This window comes from Aphelocoma coerulescens, chromosome 4A, assembly GCF_041296385.1.
Source record: "Aphelocoma coerulescens isolate FSJ_1873_10779 chromosome 4A, UR_Acoe_1.0, whole genome shotgun sequence".
Taxonomy (NCBI): domain Eukaryota; kingdom Metazoa; phylum Chordata; class Aves; order Passeriformes; family Corvidae; genus Aphelocoma; species Aphelocoma coerulescens.
The window spans coordinates 11,370,942-11,391,451 of record NC_091018.1 but is presented as its reverse complement, the minus strand read 5'-3'; the positions used below and the strand labels follow the sequence as shown (position 1 = coordinate 11,391,451).

Sequence of the window (20,510 nt, the reverse complement as noted above, 5' to 3'; positions counted from 1 at the left end):
GCTTTGAAGACAATCCTTGATTTTTTCTTTCTTCACTGAAGAGAAATTCAAATGCACAACCCTTTTGTCTAATCTTCCAGGTATCTGTGAACAGGTGGACTGTGAGCCAGCTCCCAATAACCTTCCTCAGGAGTGAAAAATCAGTGCACACCTGGTCTTACCGAGTGCAAGTCTTTTTGTAGTCTTTCAGTGAAAACAAGAACAGTAAATTAAGACATAATTCATTTGAGGAGAGTGTTCCGGTTTGGCCAAATTTAGAAATATATCCTCTGAGAGAAGGCACAACCACCCCTCAAGCTCTCATGACTTCCACAAATCCTTTGTTGGAGAAGACTTTTGCCAGAAGATTTTTCTTGTCTCTGTGTGCCCAGCTTTTGCCTGTGCTAGACGTGCTGGGATATGCCAGCATCATGTCCCTTTGCTCAGCTTGGAGGACACAAATGCACCTTTTACTGCATCCACTCCCAAAATGTAACATACAGTAAACTGCAAAAAGGAATATGAGTAAACATGCAAAAGAATGCACCAAAAAAGACCCAGTATCCTTCTCTCATCACAACCTAGCAGGAATTACAAACTGAATCTGCATATTGAAGTGAGAAGAGAGGCTGGTTTGGTTTATGTTTTATGTTAATTAAAATTTGCATGTTGCACTGTTCCATGTCAAGCATATCCCTGCTTTATAAGCACCAGAGCAACAGAGAAGGAAACAGAAAAAAAATGTGTTTAGTTTTTGTTGTGGTCTTTGGTTTTTGCTTTTTTAAAGGGATTCCATAAGGACTTAAGAAAAAGCCTATTTACAAACATGTAATTACAAAAAGCCTAATGGTCAGAAGGTCTGGATTCTATCAATAAGAGTTCTTGATGCTTTACATCAGCCTCAAATTATTTGATCTGGGCTGAAGGATGGCAGTGACACATCACTCAGCTGGGTGGGGAATTTCATTGCCATGTACATTGCTTGTTCTTCAAATACAGCAGGTTGACCAAGAATCATTTCAAGTGCTGAGACAAACCTATTTCACGTTTTCTCTTAACTCTACTGATACCAATGGAGGAAGAATCAATCCCAGACACATCTGTGGAACCTGAGTGCTGTAGTCCTCAGTTTGTGTGAAGAAATAGAAAGCAAGAACACTCTTACCTGTTTATCTGTTTCCTTCAAGCCCCTCAGTGCCATCCCCAGACAGTGGGTACAAGTTGTCCTATCAACAGATGGAGATAGGCAAAAAGCAGAAGTCTTGTGACGTGCCCCCACCCCCCCCCACACAAGGGGGTTTGCTGGTAAACTGCCCAGTCTTGGCCAGAGCCTGAGCCATTAAAAAAATGCCATTAAATTATTAAGAAAAAAAAAAAAAGAAAGAAAAAAAAAATACCCATCCAACATTAAAGAATATAACAAAGAAAAAAATCACCAACACAATAAAAACAGAGAGCTCAGTCTGGAATATGTGAGAGGAATGTGGAGAAAGGTGAAGCACCACAGTTCTCCACTCTGCTCTGCCCAAGGAGCAGAAGCAGCAGCTCCCACTGAGAGGACAGATGCAGGCTGGTTCCTCAAGAGTAGGCACACATCCACCAGATCACCTATAAGTGGAAGAGGCCTCCTTGCCTTTCTTGAGGTCCTCCCAAGAGGATAAAAGGCTTCCAAGTTTTAGCTTGGGCTGTGTAGCCACTGTGCTCACTAACACAAGGCTACTGTGAGGCTGCAAAGGGAATTTGCAGCAATATAAATACAGAATAATGCCTTAAGGAATCTCTCTACCTTATTCTACATTCTTTGTAGGTATCATGTATCTTGGGAATTTACGGATGGCTGAAGCCAGCTTCCTTAACAGCCCTCTTATGTGGGCTGACACAATTTTATCCAACTACAAATCAGTGCCTGCTGAACTTATCACATAAGGCTTCCTTTGGAGCCAGCAGAGAAAAAAGAGAAGAGACTGACACCTTCAGAAAGAGATTTATCTCACTTGCTGTAGTGTGGGATAAATCTAAAGGTGTCCATCTGTCTCATGACTTTGGAGGGAACCAAGATGCCTCACCAAAAACAGTCTACTGCTTTCAGATGCCTGTGTCAGGTGAAATTCATCCTCCTTTTGCTCCTTTCTTTACTACATACTTTCCATCTTCAGAGAAGACCTGGAGTTGAACTTCTCCCTGCAGTGATGTGGACAATTTCAGAGCCAGACTGAGGAGGGGTTTGGCTAGCAGGTGCAGCAGATTAAACATCTACTTGCCTACAGCAGGATAAGCTGTCTGGAGTTTCCAGGTTCCCATGGCCCTCTTGCTTTAAGGTAGGTCTTGAAATAGGAAGATGAAAAAAGGACTTGCCAGGGTGTTCTGATAAATTCAGTGGAAGCATTGGGAATAAAATAGTATGTGTTCATCTCCCTTATAGTTTCCCATAGGATATGTCTTACTTGCATTGGTAGCTGCCCCTTCTGTTAGTAGGACAGATGGGTTGCTAGGGTGGAGATGTGCAGAAGACAAGCATTTTCCAAACCAGTGAAAGCTCAAGCTCCCATTGCTGCAACAATAAAAGGTTTGTGCCAGGCTGCAGGTTCAGACAGCATCCTACACACTCAGAAAGGTAAAAATACCTTGCCCCAGAGGTCTGGCAACCTGCATGAACCAAGTCAGACAGCTACAGGACAAAGTCCACCTGAGAGGCAGGAGAAGATGGGCACCAGGGGATCCCTTGATGAAAAAGGCACTTCCCCAAGGGTTCTACATGCAAGAGAGGGGTCTTGCTAGATGGGAACCAGGGCTGTTCTCAGAAGAGTTGAGGTCACTTCAAAGAAAACTGGATGTCACTAGAGTTGTTTCTCCCAGAGTCTTCCACTGAGCACAGAAAGAAGGATTAAACAGCAGCTACTATGGAGCAGTCTGGGCTGACATAGCTGTCACTTGGTGTCACAGGATGGGGCAAGAGAAAAATTAAATAAACCACAAAGTTGACACTGAAGGAAAGACAGACAGACAGAGAGTTGAAGAACAAGAACATGGACAAGCATGGCCTGGCAGCCTCCTTGACCAAAGAACCCCAGTTCCCCCCGTCCATCTGCTGAAACGAAGACTCCTTATACCCACTGCAGGGGCTGGTCTAGAGGGATGCAGGAGAAAAAGGGTTAGTATACTGGGCTGGTAATCAGAGAGTGCCTGTTTGGTTTATGCTGTGAACCACAGAAATGTTTTTCTATTACTCAGATAATAATTATAAAAAACTCAATCTCAGCCTTTAACACCAGCACCACTTTTTCTGATGTAAGCCATACCTGTCCACATGTGCAATGATGTAATTAAAACCAAACAATTAATGCTTTAGCTTAACATAGTTTTCCAAATCACCTCAATAAATAGATACTTTGTATGACATTATTTTAAAGTGAATTAGAGCGCTAACAAATGAGACGAGCAACACAGATCTGGAACAACAGAATTATAACTCCATTATCAAACCAAAGTCAGATGGTGTTCTCAAAAGCAAGAAAACAGGAAGAGTGCATACCTTGAGAGGAAATTTAAAAGGAAGCATGGAGTCAAATGAGAGCAAATTAGTAACGAGAGAAAAAAAAGACAAACTAAACATTCAAATTCACAGTCAGTTTCCAAGAGAATAATACATATAATACATTCAAACAAAACCTCATTTATCAAAATAGCTTGGATTTTGTTTCTTCTCATGGCCATAAAAGATATTTGATTTCCTATATTACAGATATATAATAAGGTTCTCACACTACTCCATTTTTAACTGGGCTGTTTGGATCGATATAAGACAATTGTTATGCTGACAAATAACCCTGAACACCTCTCCTAGTGTGGAGCCCCTTGTTATCCTGAGCACCCCTCAGCTGGTACCCCCAAGCTCTGGGCCCAGCCTTTTGCTCGCGCACCCAGACAGCCCTTGGCCTCGGAGACACAACAGGCAGGAACAGCATCTGAAGCACTGGCTTGAGATGCTCCATCACAGGAATGGCAGTGGGAGTTTCAGGAATGTCAGGTTACCCTCTCATTGCTAGTGTGAAAGTCCCACAAAGTCATTCCCATAGCCTTTAATAGGAGTCTCTTGAGTCTTCTGCTGTAAAAACAGGGACCTAGAGATACACCCTCTCAATGACCAACCTCTTGAGACAGCTTTTAATAACCCCCCCTGTCTTTTTCCATCAGCAATTAATTAATCTAGCCTCTTTGTTCTACATGAATAAAGAGCAAAATGAAAATACATGCTCTCATAGAGATTTCAAAGATACTTTTGCTCAGAACAGTATTACAAATTTGACTGTGTTTTTTTCTAATTCCATTTGCTGTACACATCTTACATAAAAGCAAGTTTAATAATCTACTTTTGATCCCTCAAAAGTGAATTTTCAATTTAGCTCACTATGCAGAAAACACAGCAGCCTTTGATAGCAGAACAAAACTGCTGAAATAAATGTTGATTCCATCAAGGGATGCACTAACCCCCAGCCTTTGGCTGCTCTCTGATTCTGTTTAGACGACTCCTATTAAATACAGAGAGGAGAGTATAGGGATATATCCTCTGGAATATCCACACAGCATACTCACCGAGGATAGATCTAACTAGGCATTAGATGTCACAGCTGTTCCACACAAAGGCAGCTGAAAGAGCCTTTATCAGCAAGTACAAAAGTGATCTCTCCAGACTGCTTGTCGGCATCTCTCTACAAGTGCTGTATGCTCTCATATAAGAAATTTATTCAGACAAAACTCACAATGGAAGAATGAAGCCCCTTTTAGTGGCAATAAAATAGTATGAAACATTCATATAGTCAATGTACTGTGAATGGTTTAACCTTACAAAGACACGGATTAAGAATGGAATACTTGGGAACGGTCCCTTCTAGGGGAAAGAAATTTGACATTTTTATCAACTTAAATCAACATATCAGTCAAAGGAGCAGTGTTTCTGGAATTTAAATACCAAGGTATTAAATGTCTCTTTTTTTTTTTTTTTGTAACAATGCATTAACTGCCTGGAATGTTATCATGGAAGACAACAAAATAACTGGACAACACCTTCAAATGAGGGCCATATATTAATACTGAGCTAATAGCTTCTGATGGACAGATAAAATAAATAGATATACGATTGTCTCTTTCCTTTTTTTCTAGGTATTTCCAAAGCACTTATTGTGGTCATATTGAAAAAAACCAGAGTGTGCTCCACTTGTTATATAAGGCTGACCATGCCAAAGAGTCACATGAGAGCTTCTCAAAAATCCTATGCACTTCTATTTAACTGTCAATAACCAGACCTAGTGGAAATAGTGTGATGCCTGCAGCTTTCCATGTGATGTCCCAGTGCTTATTTCCCGGTCCTTTATATTGGGCACACACATGGTCAACAGCAATTTAAATGCTATCACTACTCATCCCCTTTAACAGCAAGCAGTGGGTCAAACTGTCAGTGCAGGATTGAGGCAGACAGCAGAAACAGGGAGTGTAAACATGGGGAGGAGGCCAACAGCTGTCAGTACACAGTGAGGCAGCACACCCAGACACAGGAACTGGGGAAACTGACGCAAATAATCTTATAGGAAGATTATTGCCCTGTAACAGACAAAATCATGATCCTTCTCAAGAAACTTCATAGAAATTTTGTCACTTGCTTCAGTGAGGCAACTCAAGAACCCTGATGCTATATGAACCAGAAAAACCTGGCACCTTTTCAATGATTCAGGTATTGAAAAAGGCAACATGGAGATCAACAAGGTGCATTTTGAATGTCAGCACTTAGGAAAAAAAACTCTCTCCTCCTCTGAATAGCAACCTTGTTAAATGGAAAATCACATTCCGTTTGTGTTTTTAATAAATAAAATAGCTGGAAACTGGTTATTAAATTATTGTCATACAAAATAAAATTATTGCTCCATCACTAAGAAACTAGATAATTTTACTGCTTATCACAAGCAGATCACCAAAGTATTTTACCAGTGTAAATGTAGAAATATGACAGATGTTATTACAAAAAATTCTGTCCATTGTTCAATTAGAGGGAACTTCACTATTTTCATTGGTTTTTAAAAAGCTTCTATAAAAAGAAATATAATTCTACAACAGCTAATAGCAGTGCTCTCTGTTAAATCAGTACTAATATCAATCATACTTTACTACAGCCTTATCAAGAAAGACTGTCCTCATGAATAAGAAAAATCTTTATGGAAACTGGCAATGCTTATTAAACCATACTGACATGAACAGAGGGACAACAGATTAGACTGGACTGAAATAACAATACACATAGAGGACAGTAGCACAGTACATCTGGAGACATGAACATGTGCAAAATGGTGGAAAGCAGAAGGATGAAAGGATGGTTCAGAAAGAATAAAACTGGAGAAATTAGGCTCAAAAAAAAGGTAAAAAGACTAGCAGGAGCCTTGATGGGAGTGGAGATGCTTTAAAGTGCTGTTGCATGTGACTTTTAAAAATAAATCTTACTTTGCAAAGCAGAATGTGTTATATGCACCAAGGAGATGACCGTAAAATGAGATATGCAGCAAAAACACGGTAGCCCTCCAAGCATTGCTGAAAACAGAAAACCCTATGCATTTTACAGCCTCAACATGGTGAATATAAGTTTGGCAGAAATGCATAAATGGCATTATAAGCAATGCTACTTACTCTGGAGGCGAATGTTAGCAAGCATGGTGGCTTGATGAGGATGCTGAATATTGAATGGAAATGTCAAAATAAAAAATTTGGAATTAAAAAGAAATTTGAGAAAGTAACATATATGCACCATGGCATCAGAAAATGACCATAAAATGCAAAAAGGTGATGGAGTGATATGGAACAAACCTTGGAGAAATATCGCATCCTTGCTGCATAAAGGCACCCAGGGAAAACCAAAGGCTGTTAAATATTCCAAACTCATTTGGAGGGTCAGGAGGATTCTGAGGATCACGTGGTTCTTCAGTGCTGTCTTCCAAGTGCCACTCATAAGGGCTGAATCTGCTGACTAGGAAAAGAACTACGCTGACGCCAATGTAAGCAAAGACTATACACATCCAAATTTCATAAGCCAAAGGATCCAGGAAAGAGAATACGCCTGGTTTAGATTTCTGAGGCTTCTTGATCATGATGGAGATGCCCAGGCTCATAAAGGGTTTGGAAAAGTCTATGACTTCTTCTCGCACCAATGTAATGGTGAGGGGGGCAACAGCTATATCTGCTCTCTGAAAAGGGAAAACAAACCCAAGTTAGTTACAAGTCAGACACAATAGAATCACAATCTAGAGTCTCAGGCTAATGAGTAAGATGATAAATTACAAGAGTGAGTGGAAACATATTCTTTGCAGGCTATTTTGCAGTCACAGAAGTTAAGGATTACACAATATTAACAGAAAACTATTAACAAGAAAAATTACAATCAAATCTCTGCAAGGGGCTCATGACAGCAGCAGATATTTCTATTAAGTTAGAATGGATGAATAAACACTACACAAACTGGACAGTGAGATGGCAACCAACACAATGTCATTTTCTAGTAACGGTCTGTAACCACCCATTTGTCTTGAAGACTTTGGACAAATTCTGCATTTGCTACGTTTTAATTTTCTCTTTTCCATTCTTTCAGCAAGTTCTCTTGCCTTACTGATTAGTCCAAGATCTTCACAAGGAACTTATGAGATGTAATCAGTCACTGAATTTCAGCTGCACTTGGGTGCTACTACTTGTATGCTCCTTTAAAACTCCACTGTAGTAAGGGACAGAAGATAGTAAATAGCGGGGGGATAGGAACCAGACAGACCCTTTTGGTGGTCACTGAAGAACAGTTAACACAGACTTGTGGATCCCTGATGAATAAATAGCCTGGATAATCTGAGGAGAATGCATTGTCATGTATGCCCTCCTGTCTTAGAGACCTTGGCTCTACAGCCTGTGACAGACTGTGCTCTGGGGCTGTGTCACCTGGAAGCACAATTGCATCTATTGCATCATTCATCATTCACCTGTGTGCTGGTGAACAAATACCCTTCCCTTCAATCTACACATCCTTGCTGGATTCTATGGGTAGGCAGGCATGTAAAAACTTAGTTTCCTGATTAAAAATAACATTCCAGAATAGATTTTCAGCATATTTAACTATATCTGTATTTCTATGCTAGAAAGATTCAAGTCATGCTACTTAGATACCCTAGCCTTGATCCAGCCAAGAACTCAAGTCAGTATTTGTATTAGAGTAGAATGGAATGCTAAAAAAAGAGCCCTTTTCATCTGAAGATTGTTATGAGAGTCTACATACCTACATACCCTATTTTAAACACTCTAACTATTCATGTTATTGATATTTTTAAAGAAGGCCTTTCATTGGTAATTAAGAATTTTAGAAAGAGAAAGTAGTTCTTAGGGAAACCTTAACTTACCAGTACCTAAACCAGTGTGCACCTTTTAAATCAGATTTTTTCCCCCACTAGTAACTAACTAGGCATCTCTTTCTCATGGAAAAATAAAGCCTGATTAGGTAGAAGTTTGAATAAAAGTTCTACCTAATGGGAAATGTTAATAAGGTATGATTAAAATCTGTGCCATAAAATAATCAAATATGCCTTTATGTAAATCTGATGGTGATGTACATGACTGTCATTAATATCTGTTTAAATATCTGGTTTGCTCCTCCTCCTAGCTATTGGTTTGGGTTTTATGTTTAATAAGCAGAACTGGCAAAGGCTTCTCGTACAGCTGATCTGAGCATCATGGGCTTGGTGTCTGCTGATGCTCAGCAGCACCGTGCAGCCATCCTGGAGCACTGGCTCAGGGTTTGCAGACCAAGGCCAGTGATAACCTTGTCAGATGAGGACTGCCCCTCCTCACAGTTGCCTCCCTCTGCAGGGCACCCAATCTGCACACACAACCTCAAGGTTTGCTCCAGCCACGCAGGAGTAACTCTTGACAGTTCATACTGTCATGTGCAGCTACAAGGTACGTGCACAAGTTCACTGCTTGGAATAATCTGATAAAACCATGCCTGTGCATGTAAGGAAATCATGGCCCTGGGTGCTCCCTCTGACAGGCCTGCTCAGCCCCTTTAGACAGTCATGTGTACTGGGACACTGCCTTTCCCCTTGAGTGCCCCTTTCCTCAAGGAGAAAACCTCAGCTGATTTGTGGTCACTTACTGCAAAAATCTAGCTGAACGTGGCTTTAATGTTAAAACTGAAAATGCCTTTGGATGTCTGGATGTTTACTGGCTTTGCAGATGAATGTGTTCATCATCTAAGTAATGGAGAGACTGGAGGGGAGGATATGGGTACAGTGAGGTAACATCTTTGAAAGATGTTGGAACTTGTACACTGAGGAATTCCCCCAAAACATGTATTTCTCTTAGAGCTGCTGCTTGTTGAGCTCCTGTTAAATACTGGGTGTCTGCAGTCAGTGTGAGATTCACACAGAATATCAGTTTTCAATATAGTCAGAGTCCACAGCCAGCTGGAAGACTAAGCACTTTGACCATGGCACTGTATTTCTTGTTGAACTAATGAGGTACTTACAAATTAATCCTTATTAGAGCAAGCTTAATGGATCAGAACCCCTGTGGAGACTTAGAAATGGCTCCATGTGAAGTGAAGCTTAGGTGGGAGGCAGGTGCCTTCCCACCAGGCACTTCTGCACATGGACTACCAGTCTTGGAACACCCCATCAAGGGAGGGAAAGCTGCTCCAGCTGTAAGAGCATTTAGTTTCTGGAGCATTTTCGTGGACTTGGAGAATTTTAATTCTCCCAAAGTAATATTTTAATTGCCAAAGTAAACATGGTGGAACTCTTCCTAAGGGCTGAAGCAGCATGCAATAAGGTCTGTATCTCCTTCATGCCCAGCTGAGTTCATGAAGGATGTTCCTGTGGGGCAATGAAGCTGATGCTGAAGCACAGACAAATCACTTGTTAAAGCCCTGATTGTTACCATATTCATATCATACTGTACAGATTTCTTTGTAAATAATTTCAAACTGTATTTTACTATTACATGGGATACAAATAATAATTTTCTGATACATCTCATTCTTCCTGCTTTCCTACTATCCCTACCAAAGGCATTCACTGTATCGGACACACCAAAACCCACCCTCATCCCTAAGTGAATATGGCAGCAAATGATTTCTGCAGAGGGAACAAGCATGGGTTCACACACAGGGTCTTGGGAAACCAGGGCACTGAGAGTGGACTAGCTCCAATCCAACACCCAAGCCTGGTTGCTCACCACTTCCCTGAATATTAGCTGCACTAGGGAGGTTAAAAAACAGTTCTCTCTTTGCTTATTTATTTAGAGATATCGTATTTGAAATGGAGAGCTTATGGAGAGCTCTAAGCACCCTAAAGGATCTTTGGTAACTGCAGTACTGTTGAGAATTTCCCTCCCTGTTATGGTTGCAGATAAGCAGAACCTATACAAATTGAGCTCGATTAAAAAGAACACAACCACAAACATGCCTGTCTTCACACAGAACTGGAGAGGGGTTTAAGAACCTCAACAACTAAGCTTTGCTAATCACTCATGACTAATGGTGTTTCAAACATCTTCACTGCATTTGAGCCGGGCGAGAAATGTCATGGATTCCTCTGAGGCTTGTTCTGTCTTTGCCTGTAAGTGTGGGAGGGATGGATTTAGAGAGGACAGGCAGCACAGAGGCGCTGCCCACTCTGCTCAAAGCTGACCCCAGGGAGCTGCAAACCTCCAGACTCTTATGGAGAGGGAGAAAAGAAATAGCAAATGGAAATATCCTTTTACATGGAGAATGAAAAACGGAAAGATGTTCCGCCCCTGTAATCCAACAGGAGGGATGGAATTCTTGTTTTTACAGGCCTACTGATGGCTCTCCCAGATTCAAAGCTATGCACTAGAGACAGCAAGAGATCTGGGCTATGCTCCTGCCTGTACATACTTTGGGTCACTTCTGCTTGCAGAACTGAACCCCTGCTTTGCTCAAGGGTCACTTTTCAAGAAGTGGGTCTGGACTGCAGTCCCTTTGGGTGACGGGAAGCCAGGCAGCACCCCGACTCTGTGCAGATGCAAGCAGAGGGACACTGCCCGATTTCCATTGGCAGCCAAACCTCTGGGCACCCAAAAGTGCTGAATGCAGGTACACAGGGCCACCAGAAGAGACCGTGCTGCGATGGTGACTGTCTCTGAGCATGTTTTAACACTTCTCAGTGCAGTCTGAGGTTTCCAGGTAGCAGAAAAGAGCATCAGAGTAACACATCACCTGTGGTATCAGCTGGTAAGAGCTACCTTTGTAAAGGCAGTCCAGTATCCCCAAGGATATTCAGGGTGTGTTGAGAGGCCAGTTCATGGGGGCAATGTGGTTTTAACACATCAGCTCACACTTATTTAAAGACAACAGGTGATATCTGACTAGCAACATGCTGCATTGAAGTCTTAATGTGCCCTAGCCGAGCAGTGTAAAAAGGTATTAAGGTGTTAAAACGGCAGTTGGCCTTGTCTGCCACAGTTTGTCAATGTTAAGTCCATTTGTGATTTCTGTGGATGCCCATGGCTCATTCTGACACACTCCTGCCATTCACAGATGGAGACATAAAGGGTACATCTGCTTTTGGGGCTGTGGACATATGTGTGCTTCCTCTGCCTGTGCTCGGACCCAGGTCAGCCAAAGCCCAGGAGCACGGCAGCGTGGCTCTGTGCCAGGGCTGTGATCCTGTCCCCCACCACAGCTCAGCCTGGCCAGGGACCCCACATCTGTCCACGTGTCCAGGACAAGGGTCTGTCTGAGCTGCAGGGCAGCAGCATCACATAGCTGCCTTTGGGGTAACAAAGGGGCTTCCCTCCTGCAGAAACCAAGAGTGAGAAGCAAAGGACAAGCTTCACCCACTCATGGCACAGTCAGGCTCTGCTACAGACTAAGAGCATGTGGGATGTTTTAAGGAAAGGTAGGACTCAAATTAGTCTGCCTCTGCTATGATTCAAAGGCTGTATGTGCCATCTGTAGTATTTCTACATGCTGCTGGGAGAGCCAGAGAGGCCAGCACACACGAGTCTGGCTAGTCTGCTGAAGGCAGGGAGATGTGCTGGTGGTCCCACTCTGACAGACTGCGGAGGCTGCTGCGTTCCGGGGACTGCCTGTCCTTTACATCGCTGCTTCATTCCTTTGTGCTATTTTACATTTTGAGAGATTTTTATAAAGGCTTGTTTTAACCTGAGCAGAGTTTTAAAGGCTGTAAGGTCTGGCTGCTCTTTTCATTCCCAAAGCATTTGTAGTTACAATTAAGATCTGTGTTAAAACTACTGTCAGTTAGCCTCAGCACTGTGAAAAGCATCAGGCCCAGGGAGGGATGGCTTCCCCTAGCTGAACAGGGAAGGAAGAACAGCAGCCTGCTTTAAAAGGGGAAGAAGAAATAAAAGCCTACAGAAAGAGGCTGACCCTACAGAAGAGAAAAGACGACTGTCTAGTGCTCAGCAGGTGGTGGGTACAAAGCCCCGAGCACAGGGGCCGAGGGAGGTGCTGCTGCTCCTCAGCCCCAGCCGAGGGCACGTCCTCAGCCCGTGGGTCACTGCAGGACAGCACTTGCCTTGCTGGATTGCTCTGCTGGTTAGATTTAAATAGTGATTCAGTCTCCTGGACTGAGAATGATTTAGCTACTTCCCTCTTCTGAAATGTCCAGGAAAAAAGCTTTACCTATTTTCTATTTTTATTCTGTTGAAAGTTTCCACTATGCTTTGGAAATTTCTCTTAGTTTAAAAAAATAGCAGTGCTTGAATGGGTAGTTTTTTTCTGGTAGGATGAAGAGTTTTATTTTGATGCCATCAGAATGAAAGAGCAAAATTAAGGGGTTTTTCTCAGCCCGAACTGACACTATTTATTTATGAAAAACCAAATAAATTTCCTTTTATGCCGAATTTCATTATTATTATTATTAATTAGTATTATAATTATAATTACTACTACTATTACTATTATCACTAACATTTAAAAATTGCTAACAAACCACAAAGCCCTGTTAGTTCCTCTCTAACAGGACTGCTGGGTTCTCCTGCCTGAAGCAAAGGAGTTTGGGAATATCTGCTCAGGCAGAATTCCCTGCCACTGGGGCTGCCATCTCCCTGCCACCAGGTGCATTGGTACAGCCCCTTGCAAAGCCACAAGGAAAGGCCCAAGAGGGACAGCTGAGATTGCCCTTGACTTCAGGGACCCTACAGTACAGCAGACTTTTATGCCCTCCAACCAGACCTGATGTGAGACAGGGGAGGGAGAATTTCTAACGGGAAGTATTTTAGTGTGTAAATGGCAATGAGTAACTCTTGGGACCGCTCCAGTTGGCCTAGTTAGTGCCGACCTCCAGCGAGTCTTACACTGGAGTCAGGGCTGTGCCACCCTCCAGACCTGCAGCACGGTGACACATCACCCCTGCTGCTTTGGGTACAGCTCAGTGCAGACTGAGCCCCCTCCCATCCCACCCATCCCTCCCCTCTAATGCAGTGGTCTGGAGGCTGCCTTTTCTCCCCTGACTCTGGGTTGCGTTCCATAGGAAGTGAGAGCAATAGTAACAATGAATTGGCACAACCCAAACACTAAATACAGTTAATTGGGGTTTTAACATTAAAATGACAAGCCATTCACTTCCCGTGACTGTTCTGAGCAATTTTTGAAAAGAGTTGCATGCATGGGGCTATGCAAAAAAGGGCTCAGCATTCAAAAAGCCAGCTGAGATGCCCCAGCAGTGCCAGGTGGTGGCAAGGAGGGTGCTGGGTCAGGAATATGCTGTATTTGACAAATGACTACTCACTGTTTATCACTTGAGACAAATGCAATCTAAAGGATTGTGTTTCTGCCACAGCTCAGCTCAGCTGCTGGATAACTGGTACCAAAACCAATCAGGCCCCTTTTATCCTACCAAGTCTATCTTCCATAGATGCTAACAAAGGTACTTAAAATCTAATCTGCCTCTTGTCTTCCCAAAACGGAATCCAGAGGAGCCAAATTTGACAGTCATTTTGCTGACAAGACTCACAGGGGCATTACGGTTACATACAGTTTTAGTTCCCTAATAGAGTTTTAAGCCCATGAGAGATAAAGGAAAGTCAGCACGTAAATGAGGCACTTGCTCCAGATAATTAGCACTTCTAGAGTACTTCTCATCTTCAAAGGGCTTAGTGCACATCCTTGTGTGGTACACAGCCCCCTCTCAACAGATGGAGAAAGAGGCCAAGGGTATTTCAGAGTGTTTGCAAATAGAGCTGGGAAAAGGTCTGGAGGGCTGGTGAGGTTTGTACTTGGAGTTCAGGGGCTGTTTTCCCTGCTTACAGAAATCCAGGTGGATTTCCATGCATCTTGCTAGCTCAGTTCAGCTGGGCAGTTTGGGGAGCTGGCTCAGCAGCACAGGGCTGGAAGCATTTACCTGGGTCTGCATTCAAACCTCACAGGACACATCTGACCTTTGAATAATTGAGCATTGCAGTGGAGAGGCTTCAGTAACGGAGCTCACAGCATGAGTACAGGAACTGTTGGGGGTCTGGGAGGGAAACATTCCTCAATTTTTCATTAATGAGAAAACACAGATGAAAACTGTGCTCAGAATACAAAGGAGCTGACCCTTTTGTAGGGGAAAATGAGAATGGTGGGGTGGTGTTGGGGTTGTTTTAAGGAATGGTCTGTGGTGCCTGCAGGGCTGGTTTTGCTGGTGTGGAAAGGTCAGAGGCATGGTTAGGGCTAAATTTGATGCTAAGGAGGCAGAGCTCTCTGAGTTAGGCTGGTCCCAAGAGGTTGTGGAAAAGGCAGCTGCAGCCAATCTGCTTATAACACACTGGTTTGGGTTAGAAAGGACCTTTGAAGATCATCTAGTTCAACGTCCCTGCAATAAGCAGGGACGTCTTCCACTAGATCCGGGTGCTTAGGGCCCTGTCCAGCCTGACCTTCAATGTTTACACGGATGGGGCATCCACTGCCTCTCTGGGCAACCTGGACCAGGTCCTCAGCACCCTCACAATGAAGGCGATAATAATCCTAATATCTAATCTGATCCTAATATCTGATCTGAATCTACCTTCTTTGAGTTTAAAGCCATTTCCCCTTGTCTTATCACTACATGACCCTCTAAAACGTCCCCCTCCATCTATCTTGTAGCCCTTTTAGGTACTGGAAGGTGCTCTAAGGTCTCTTTGGAGCCTTCACTTCACCAGGCTGAAGAGTCTCAACTTTCTCAGCCTTTCCTCATAGGACAGGTGCTCCAGCCCTCAGAGCATTTTTGTGGCCCTTTATCCCGGTAGATCTTGTATGGCATAGCAGCTGCACAGACTAATCTTACTTGGCTCAAGACACAAAAGCCGTAGCCCACATCACACCTTACCTCCCCTAGTGTAGACAGTCCCTGTGCTCTGACTGTTACCAGCAATTTCAGCTTCTCTTTTGCCATGCTTTTTCCACATGGTACGGTTATTTTTTAAGTGAACGAACAGTTTCATTGCTTGTCACTTGCAAGTACATCAAAAGGACCCAGTTACAGCTGATACTCTTGATATTTCTTGAACCACACACAGAGCAACTGAGGGTATAGGTTTCCAGTGCAATGTAATTTGCTTGGAACTAAACTAAACCTTTGCTTCAGAGGTTCTCAGTGGACTTGTGTTCTCTAAGAGAGAGAACATCAGTTTCCCAAATCGCACAACTGAGGCATGGGGAGTTCAGAAGATTTGCATAATGTCAAACCTCAAAGCAACAGGGAAACAAAGAAGTAATCCAAGGGTCCAGAACCCTGCTTACTTTCTCTAATCAGTAGATTTCCCTCCCTGCCATAATACAATACAACAAAAACATTGTTATTTCTATAAAACATTTTCAAGTCAAACAGGCTACCAATTACATAATAAGGCTCAGGACTCACTGCTCCAGAGTAAGAAAACTTGTGCAAATCTAGCAATTACTTAAAAAAGAGTGATTCACTTGAAAAGAATTATCTCACCAAACATTTTGCAAGAATGATGATGCATTATCCCAAGGAAATTTTGAGGTGACTTTTAGAAATTTACACTGAGCCACAGAACAAAAGGAAGCAATTGAAATATGTGCTTCTGCTCAGATATTTTTAATAAAGGAAAGCTTGTTAAAAATAAACTGCAAAAAAGATTTGGGCGGATTCATAAATCATCTCATTAGCATTTGAAGAAAAAAAGATGAAATATCAGCTTGGGAAGTCTTTTCTGCAAAGCCAATTTTCTCCCCCTTCCATCTGGTTTATCTGTATTCCAAAATTCTCATTTTCAAAGAAGTTTCTAAAATGGCAGTTCCGGACTGTTTTTGTTCTTACTAAACAAAGTGATGTGCACCCAGTATAGAAATACAAGGAGGAATGCAGTGAATTAGCCTTTTTTTTTTGTCTGACAGTTAATTTTTGAAGCCAAGCCCAGGGTTTAAAGAAAAAAACCATGTGGGTGATTTCATATCTGTGTTGCTTCTTACCCTGAAAAGCAACCATGGGGTTAACTGGGTCTGGTCAAACACAAACCAAGATCAGTGACCCAGCAAGGGCCAGTATCCCAGATCAGACCTTTAATGAGAAGGACACCCCCCTAGCACTCAAGAGACTGATACAGAAAAAGGAGATCTGGCAAATGAAGATGCATATGAAGAGCAAACTGGAAATTCTGCTGTAAACAAGTATTTGAAATTTGCTCAATGCTACTTCTCAACATTTTGTGGACTCTGATTTGGAGAACAGCAGTAAAAAAGTCACACGTTCCTGCAATGAAATAATTAGAAAAGTAGACTATAAAAATGGCAATACAAAGAAATATCTAGAATTTTAACGGTAGAAGTCAAACAGATGATCTTTATTTTGCAGTTTATTAACTTTGAGCATAATTTTTTATAAAGAACATTAAAATGAAGGTTAAGAGAAACTTACCCCATAGACCAGTTCACCCACCATGCCATTCCATATCTTAGTCTCAGGGTCCCTAGCTCCATATTTCCCATCTCCAACAATTGACAGTTTGTATTTTATTCCAACATGTTTTGCTATTTCAGAAGCTAAGTCTACACAATATCCTTCATATCTCTCATTCCCTTCTAGTTGTTCATGGTTTTTCTTATACATTACATATGGTGATTCCTTTGAAACAAAAGTAAAGATCAAAAGTCTATGAATGTAAAATACAGCTGTAAACCACACAAAATGAGAGCTGTTATTATCCTTTATATAACTGGCCAATATTTACAATATTTCCTGCTTTGGTACAGAAATTAGACAGACTTCTGCAGTATAAAAATCCTTGGCTGATCCTACAGCCACACATACTAATTGACTGTATTCCTAGTAAGGAGCCATTGAAGACAACAGGACTTAACAAAGTTACACTTCTGTTTGCAGAATTAGACCTGATTAGACAGTCAAGTAGCATCATCGTAGTAATAATTCAAGTTTTAGTGTTTAAAGACTGACATATCCAACACCCGTACCATCAACACAATTTCCTATGGCCCCAGTGGCTAAGAATGGGGCTCTGATGGATATATTTTCAAAGTAGTCTAAGGGAAGCTAGGTTAAAATCCTCAGCAGCATTTTTTGTCAGTGAATTCCCTTAGCCTTCTTGGAAAATTCTAGTTGAAATTCTGATTATATCTCACTAAATCGATAGGAGTATAAAATACAATGCTTCAGGAAACAGCATAAAATTGACTCATGCTTAGTAGAATTAGTAAAAAGCACAAAAGTCACAAGGAATGCTGTACAGAGCAGGTCTGTAGAGGCGTTGGGACTGACACAGGTGCTGCTGCTCGTGAGACACAGGAAGAGCTTTGCTCCTTTGGAATTGCACAGGTAAAGGCTGATTTTCACCCAGTGCTAGAGCAGTTCCAGTTCTCTACAGGCTTCATTGTGCCACCCTTACTCAGTCCACAGGGGTTGAGTTTACAGGAGCTGTACCTGAGTGAGGGGTGCAAGATTTGACTCTACAGCAGGAAGGCCAATCTCTGTGGTCATTTACATGCATGCACAATAACTTCACTTACATGAGGCACTTAATTGAGTTCAAGTGTCTGGGAAGCAGCAAAGTACAATGGTGAGCTCAGTGAGCTCCTCCTGTGAGCAGACCTACTGATACATATATAAGTTAGCAGGGTCAAGCCCTCAGAACATCTCTGGAAGATACTGAACTTTCCAGTCACTTGAAGTCACACAGTATTCAACATCTACCTCCTGACAAGGTGTCTGACACACCTCAGGAGTCACGTGCCTTGTTTCCTAAACACAAACACACTAAGAACATAAAACTTACCAAGATCGTAGTGACTACTATAGTTCTGTTCTCCACAGATGAAGTGTCATTAGAGGGCAGCTGATCTAATGCTGGCACATATCTTTCATATTCATTCCAATAACCAGCCTATAAAAATGGAGATTGTTACCTCATTACATACCTTTACAAGGACTCTGGTACCTGAACTTGCGAGGGCAACTGTCAAAACCCATGGCTTTGTACACATTTCTTATTCACTGTTTTTGTCATTAAGGAACTACATTAGCTTACATCCATTTCCTTAAAGAAACAATGTTCTCAAGTCCAAGAGCAAATCAGCATAAGCCAAATCTAAGTGAAAATACATATTAAATTCTCCCTATCTCAACTGACATCATTGTAGTGCCTGTGGAATAAAGTCCCATGTATCCACAGCATAAGAATATACTACAGACAAGAAAATAAACTGCACAGCATTCGGAGTAAAATTCTCTGATTTTGTAATTTTTATCCAGTACATCCCCTGCAGGCCTGAGCTGGCTTTAGAGCAGATGCACAGACATCGTTAGCAATGCAGGCACAGCTGCATTATCTCCAGTGTGGGACACAAAACCCTGTGTGAGCACGAGGTGACTTTATCAGCTGGCTGGTGCTGACCTTTGGCTGCATCACTAAGCTATCACAGTAGCTTTTGTATTTCTGCACAACACAGAAGTAACACTGTTCTTTGCATTGTACACCTCCCTGAGTGGCTGGGCCATGTTCAGAGGTATTTAGTTATCAAATGTGCAGAAATGTTTAAGGAGTCTCAGGGGTGACCAAGCAGGTTAAGTACCTATCTCCAGGTGAAATCAGGGGATTTAAGAGACTCAGCCACACGCATTCTTCTCTCAGTACTTTCGTGAACCTGTCTACCTAATTATTTTTGAAAATCTGCCTTAAACTTCTTTTATAACACTGATCTAGGCAACTATCCCACTTAGGATCTATACTTTATTTAGGAGACAAGAGAATAAGTACTAAATTTCAATAAAACCAAACTTATTTTCTGTTAATTTCAGAAGGTTTCACTGGTTCCAGCTTCACTATGGCTCCAAAGCCCAATAGGGGGAGGGAAGGAAAGATGGAGAGGAATTTAGAAGATGGGACTAAGCACAGGACCATGACAGCAGGTACTATGCTTGGCAGTGAAAAAGCTCCAGAAGGGTTTTAAGAGAAAAAGTTGTGTTTGAAGTTGACATGGAAACCAGTGAAGATGTTGAGCAGGGTGAATGGTTTAGTCCAGGAACTGAAGAGAACAAGGTTCCTGGGACAGGGAAGACAGCATGAAGGAGGGCTTCTCAGGAACTTCTGCAGTGCTATTACACTGCATCGCCGATATTTTTGAATTTCATTAGTTTGTGGGAATAAACTAGGTGTGAAAAGGTGTGACATCTGGATCCATGTCTTGAAACTCACCTTCCGTGATCCAGAAGCTCTCATTTCATACACATCAATTGTGTAATTTGTTCTGCGCCCATAGGTGTCAAACTGGATATTCCCTGTCATTCCTTGAACTTGCACCTTGAGGGAATAAACAGAAAAATATTTTAATAGAATATTCACTTAATTTTTCATCTATGTAAGACACTTGTACTGCTTTTGACACATCCAGTTGTATCATTCAAAACAACCCCAGTCCCCATTCTCTTGAGTTCCAGCTGTACATATTTGTTAGCACTCAGCTGGTGACTCACTGCCAGAGTGAGCTGCATTTAAGTGAAATTAGCCCTGCAGGTATGTTAAATGTAAGAAAGACTGATTCTGCCATGCTTGGTCACACTGGGTTCACTGGTACAGAAGAGAGCATCAGAAAGGCACAAGCAACAATTAGTGCAGTTAAACCCCTCACAATATGGCACAGAGTGATCTGCAGTACAGACCAGAATGATATATCATTGCTCACTCTGGGCAGTGCTTTAAGATCAGTTCCAGTGTAGGAGAAAGGAATGAATGTCTTCTCTGAATGAGCACAGACAATTGTCTCTACTGCTTATGGAGTTTTGGTCTGTCAGGATGGATGGGTGTACAGACGGTAAGCCGTTATCATTACCTACTCACGTGAATCATCTGAAGGGGAAGTATAAAGTACTTTGTTTTTAAAAAAAAGCCTTTCTTATTTCCCTGTATGAAAGGATGAGGTATTTTTGTTTATCACTTATCAACACTGACAAGCTATCATCTCAGGCAGAAAAGGTAAGAGTCTCAAACTTCAGTAGGGGCAAATTAGCTTTAATATTTAGCAAAAACTGTAGAAG

General features: G+C 42.0%; 1 protein-coding gene across 5 annotated transcripts in view; it reads right to left on the bottom strand.

Annotated features, from left to right (window-relative positions):
- GRIA3 (glutamate ionotropic receptor AMPA type subunit 3) overlaps window positions 1–20,510 on the bottom strand; it is a 147,088-nt gene that overhangs the window by 36,607 nt on the left and 89,971 nt on the right. For all 5 annotated transcript variants that reach the window (XM_069015327.1, XM_069015329.1, XM_069015330.1 and 2 more), the window contains exons 8-11: window positions 19,672–19,776; window positions 18,253–18,360; window positions 16,881–17,087; window positions 6,829–7,205 (exon numbers count right to left, since the gene is read on the bottom strand). In XM_069015327.1, the coding sequence (XP_068871428.1) occupies window positions 6,829–7,205; window positions 16,881–17,087; window positions 18,253–18,360; window positions 19,672–19,776 (797 nt within the window). The remainder of the gene's footprint in view (window positions 1–6,828; window positions 7,206–16,880; window positions 17,088–18,252; window positions 18,361–19,671; window positions 19,777–20,510) is intronic.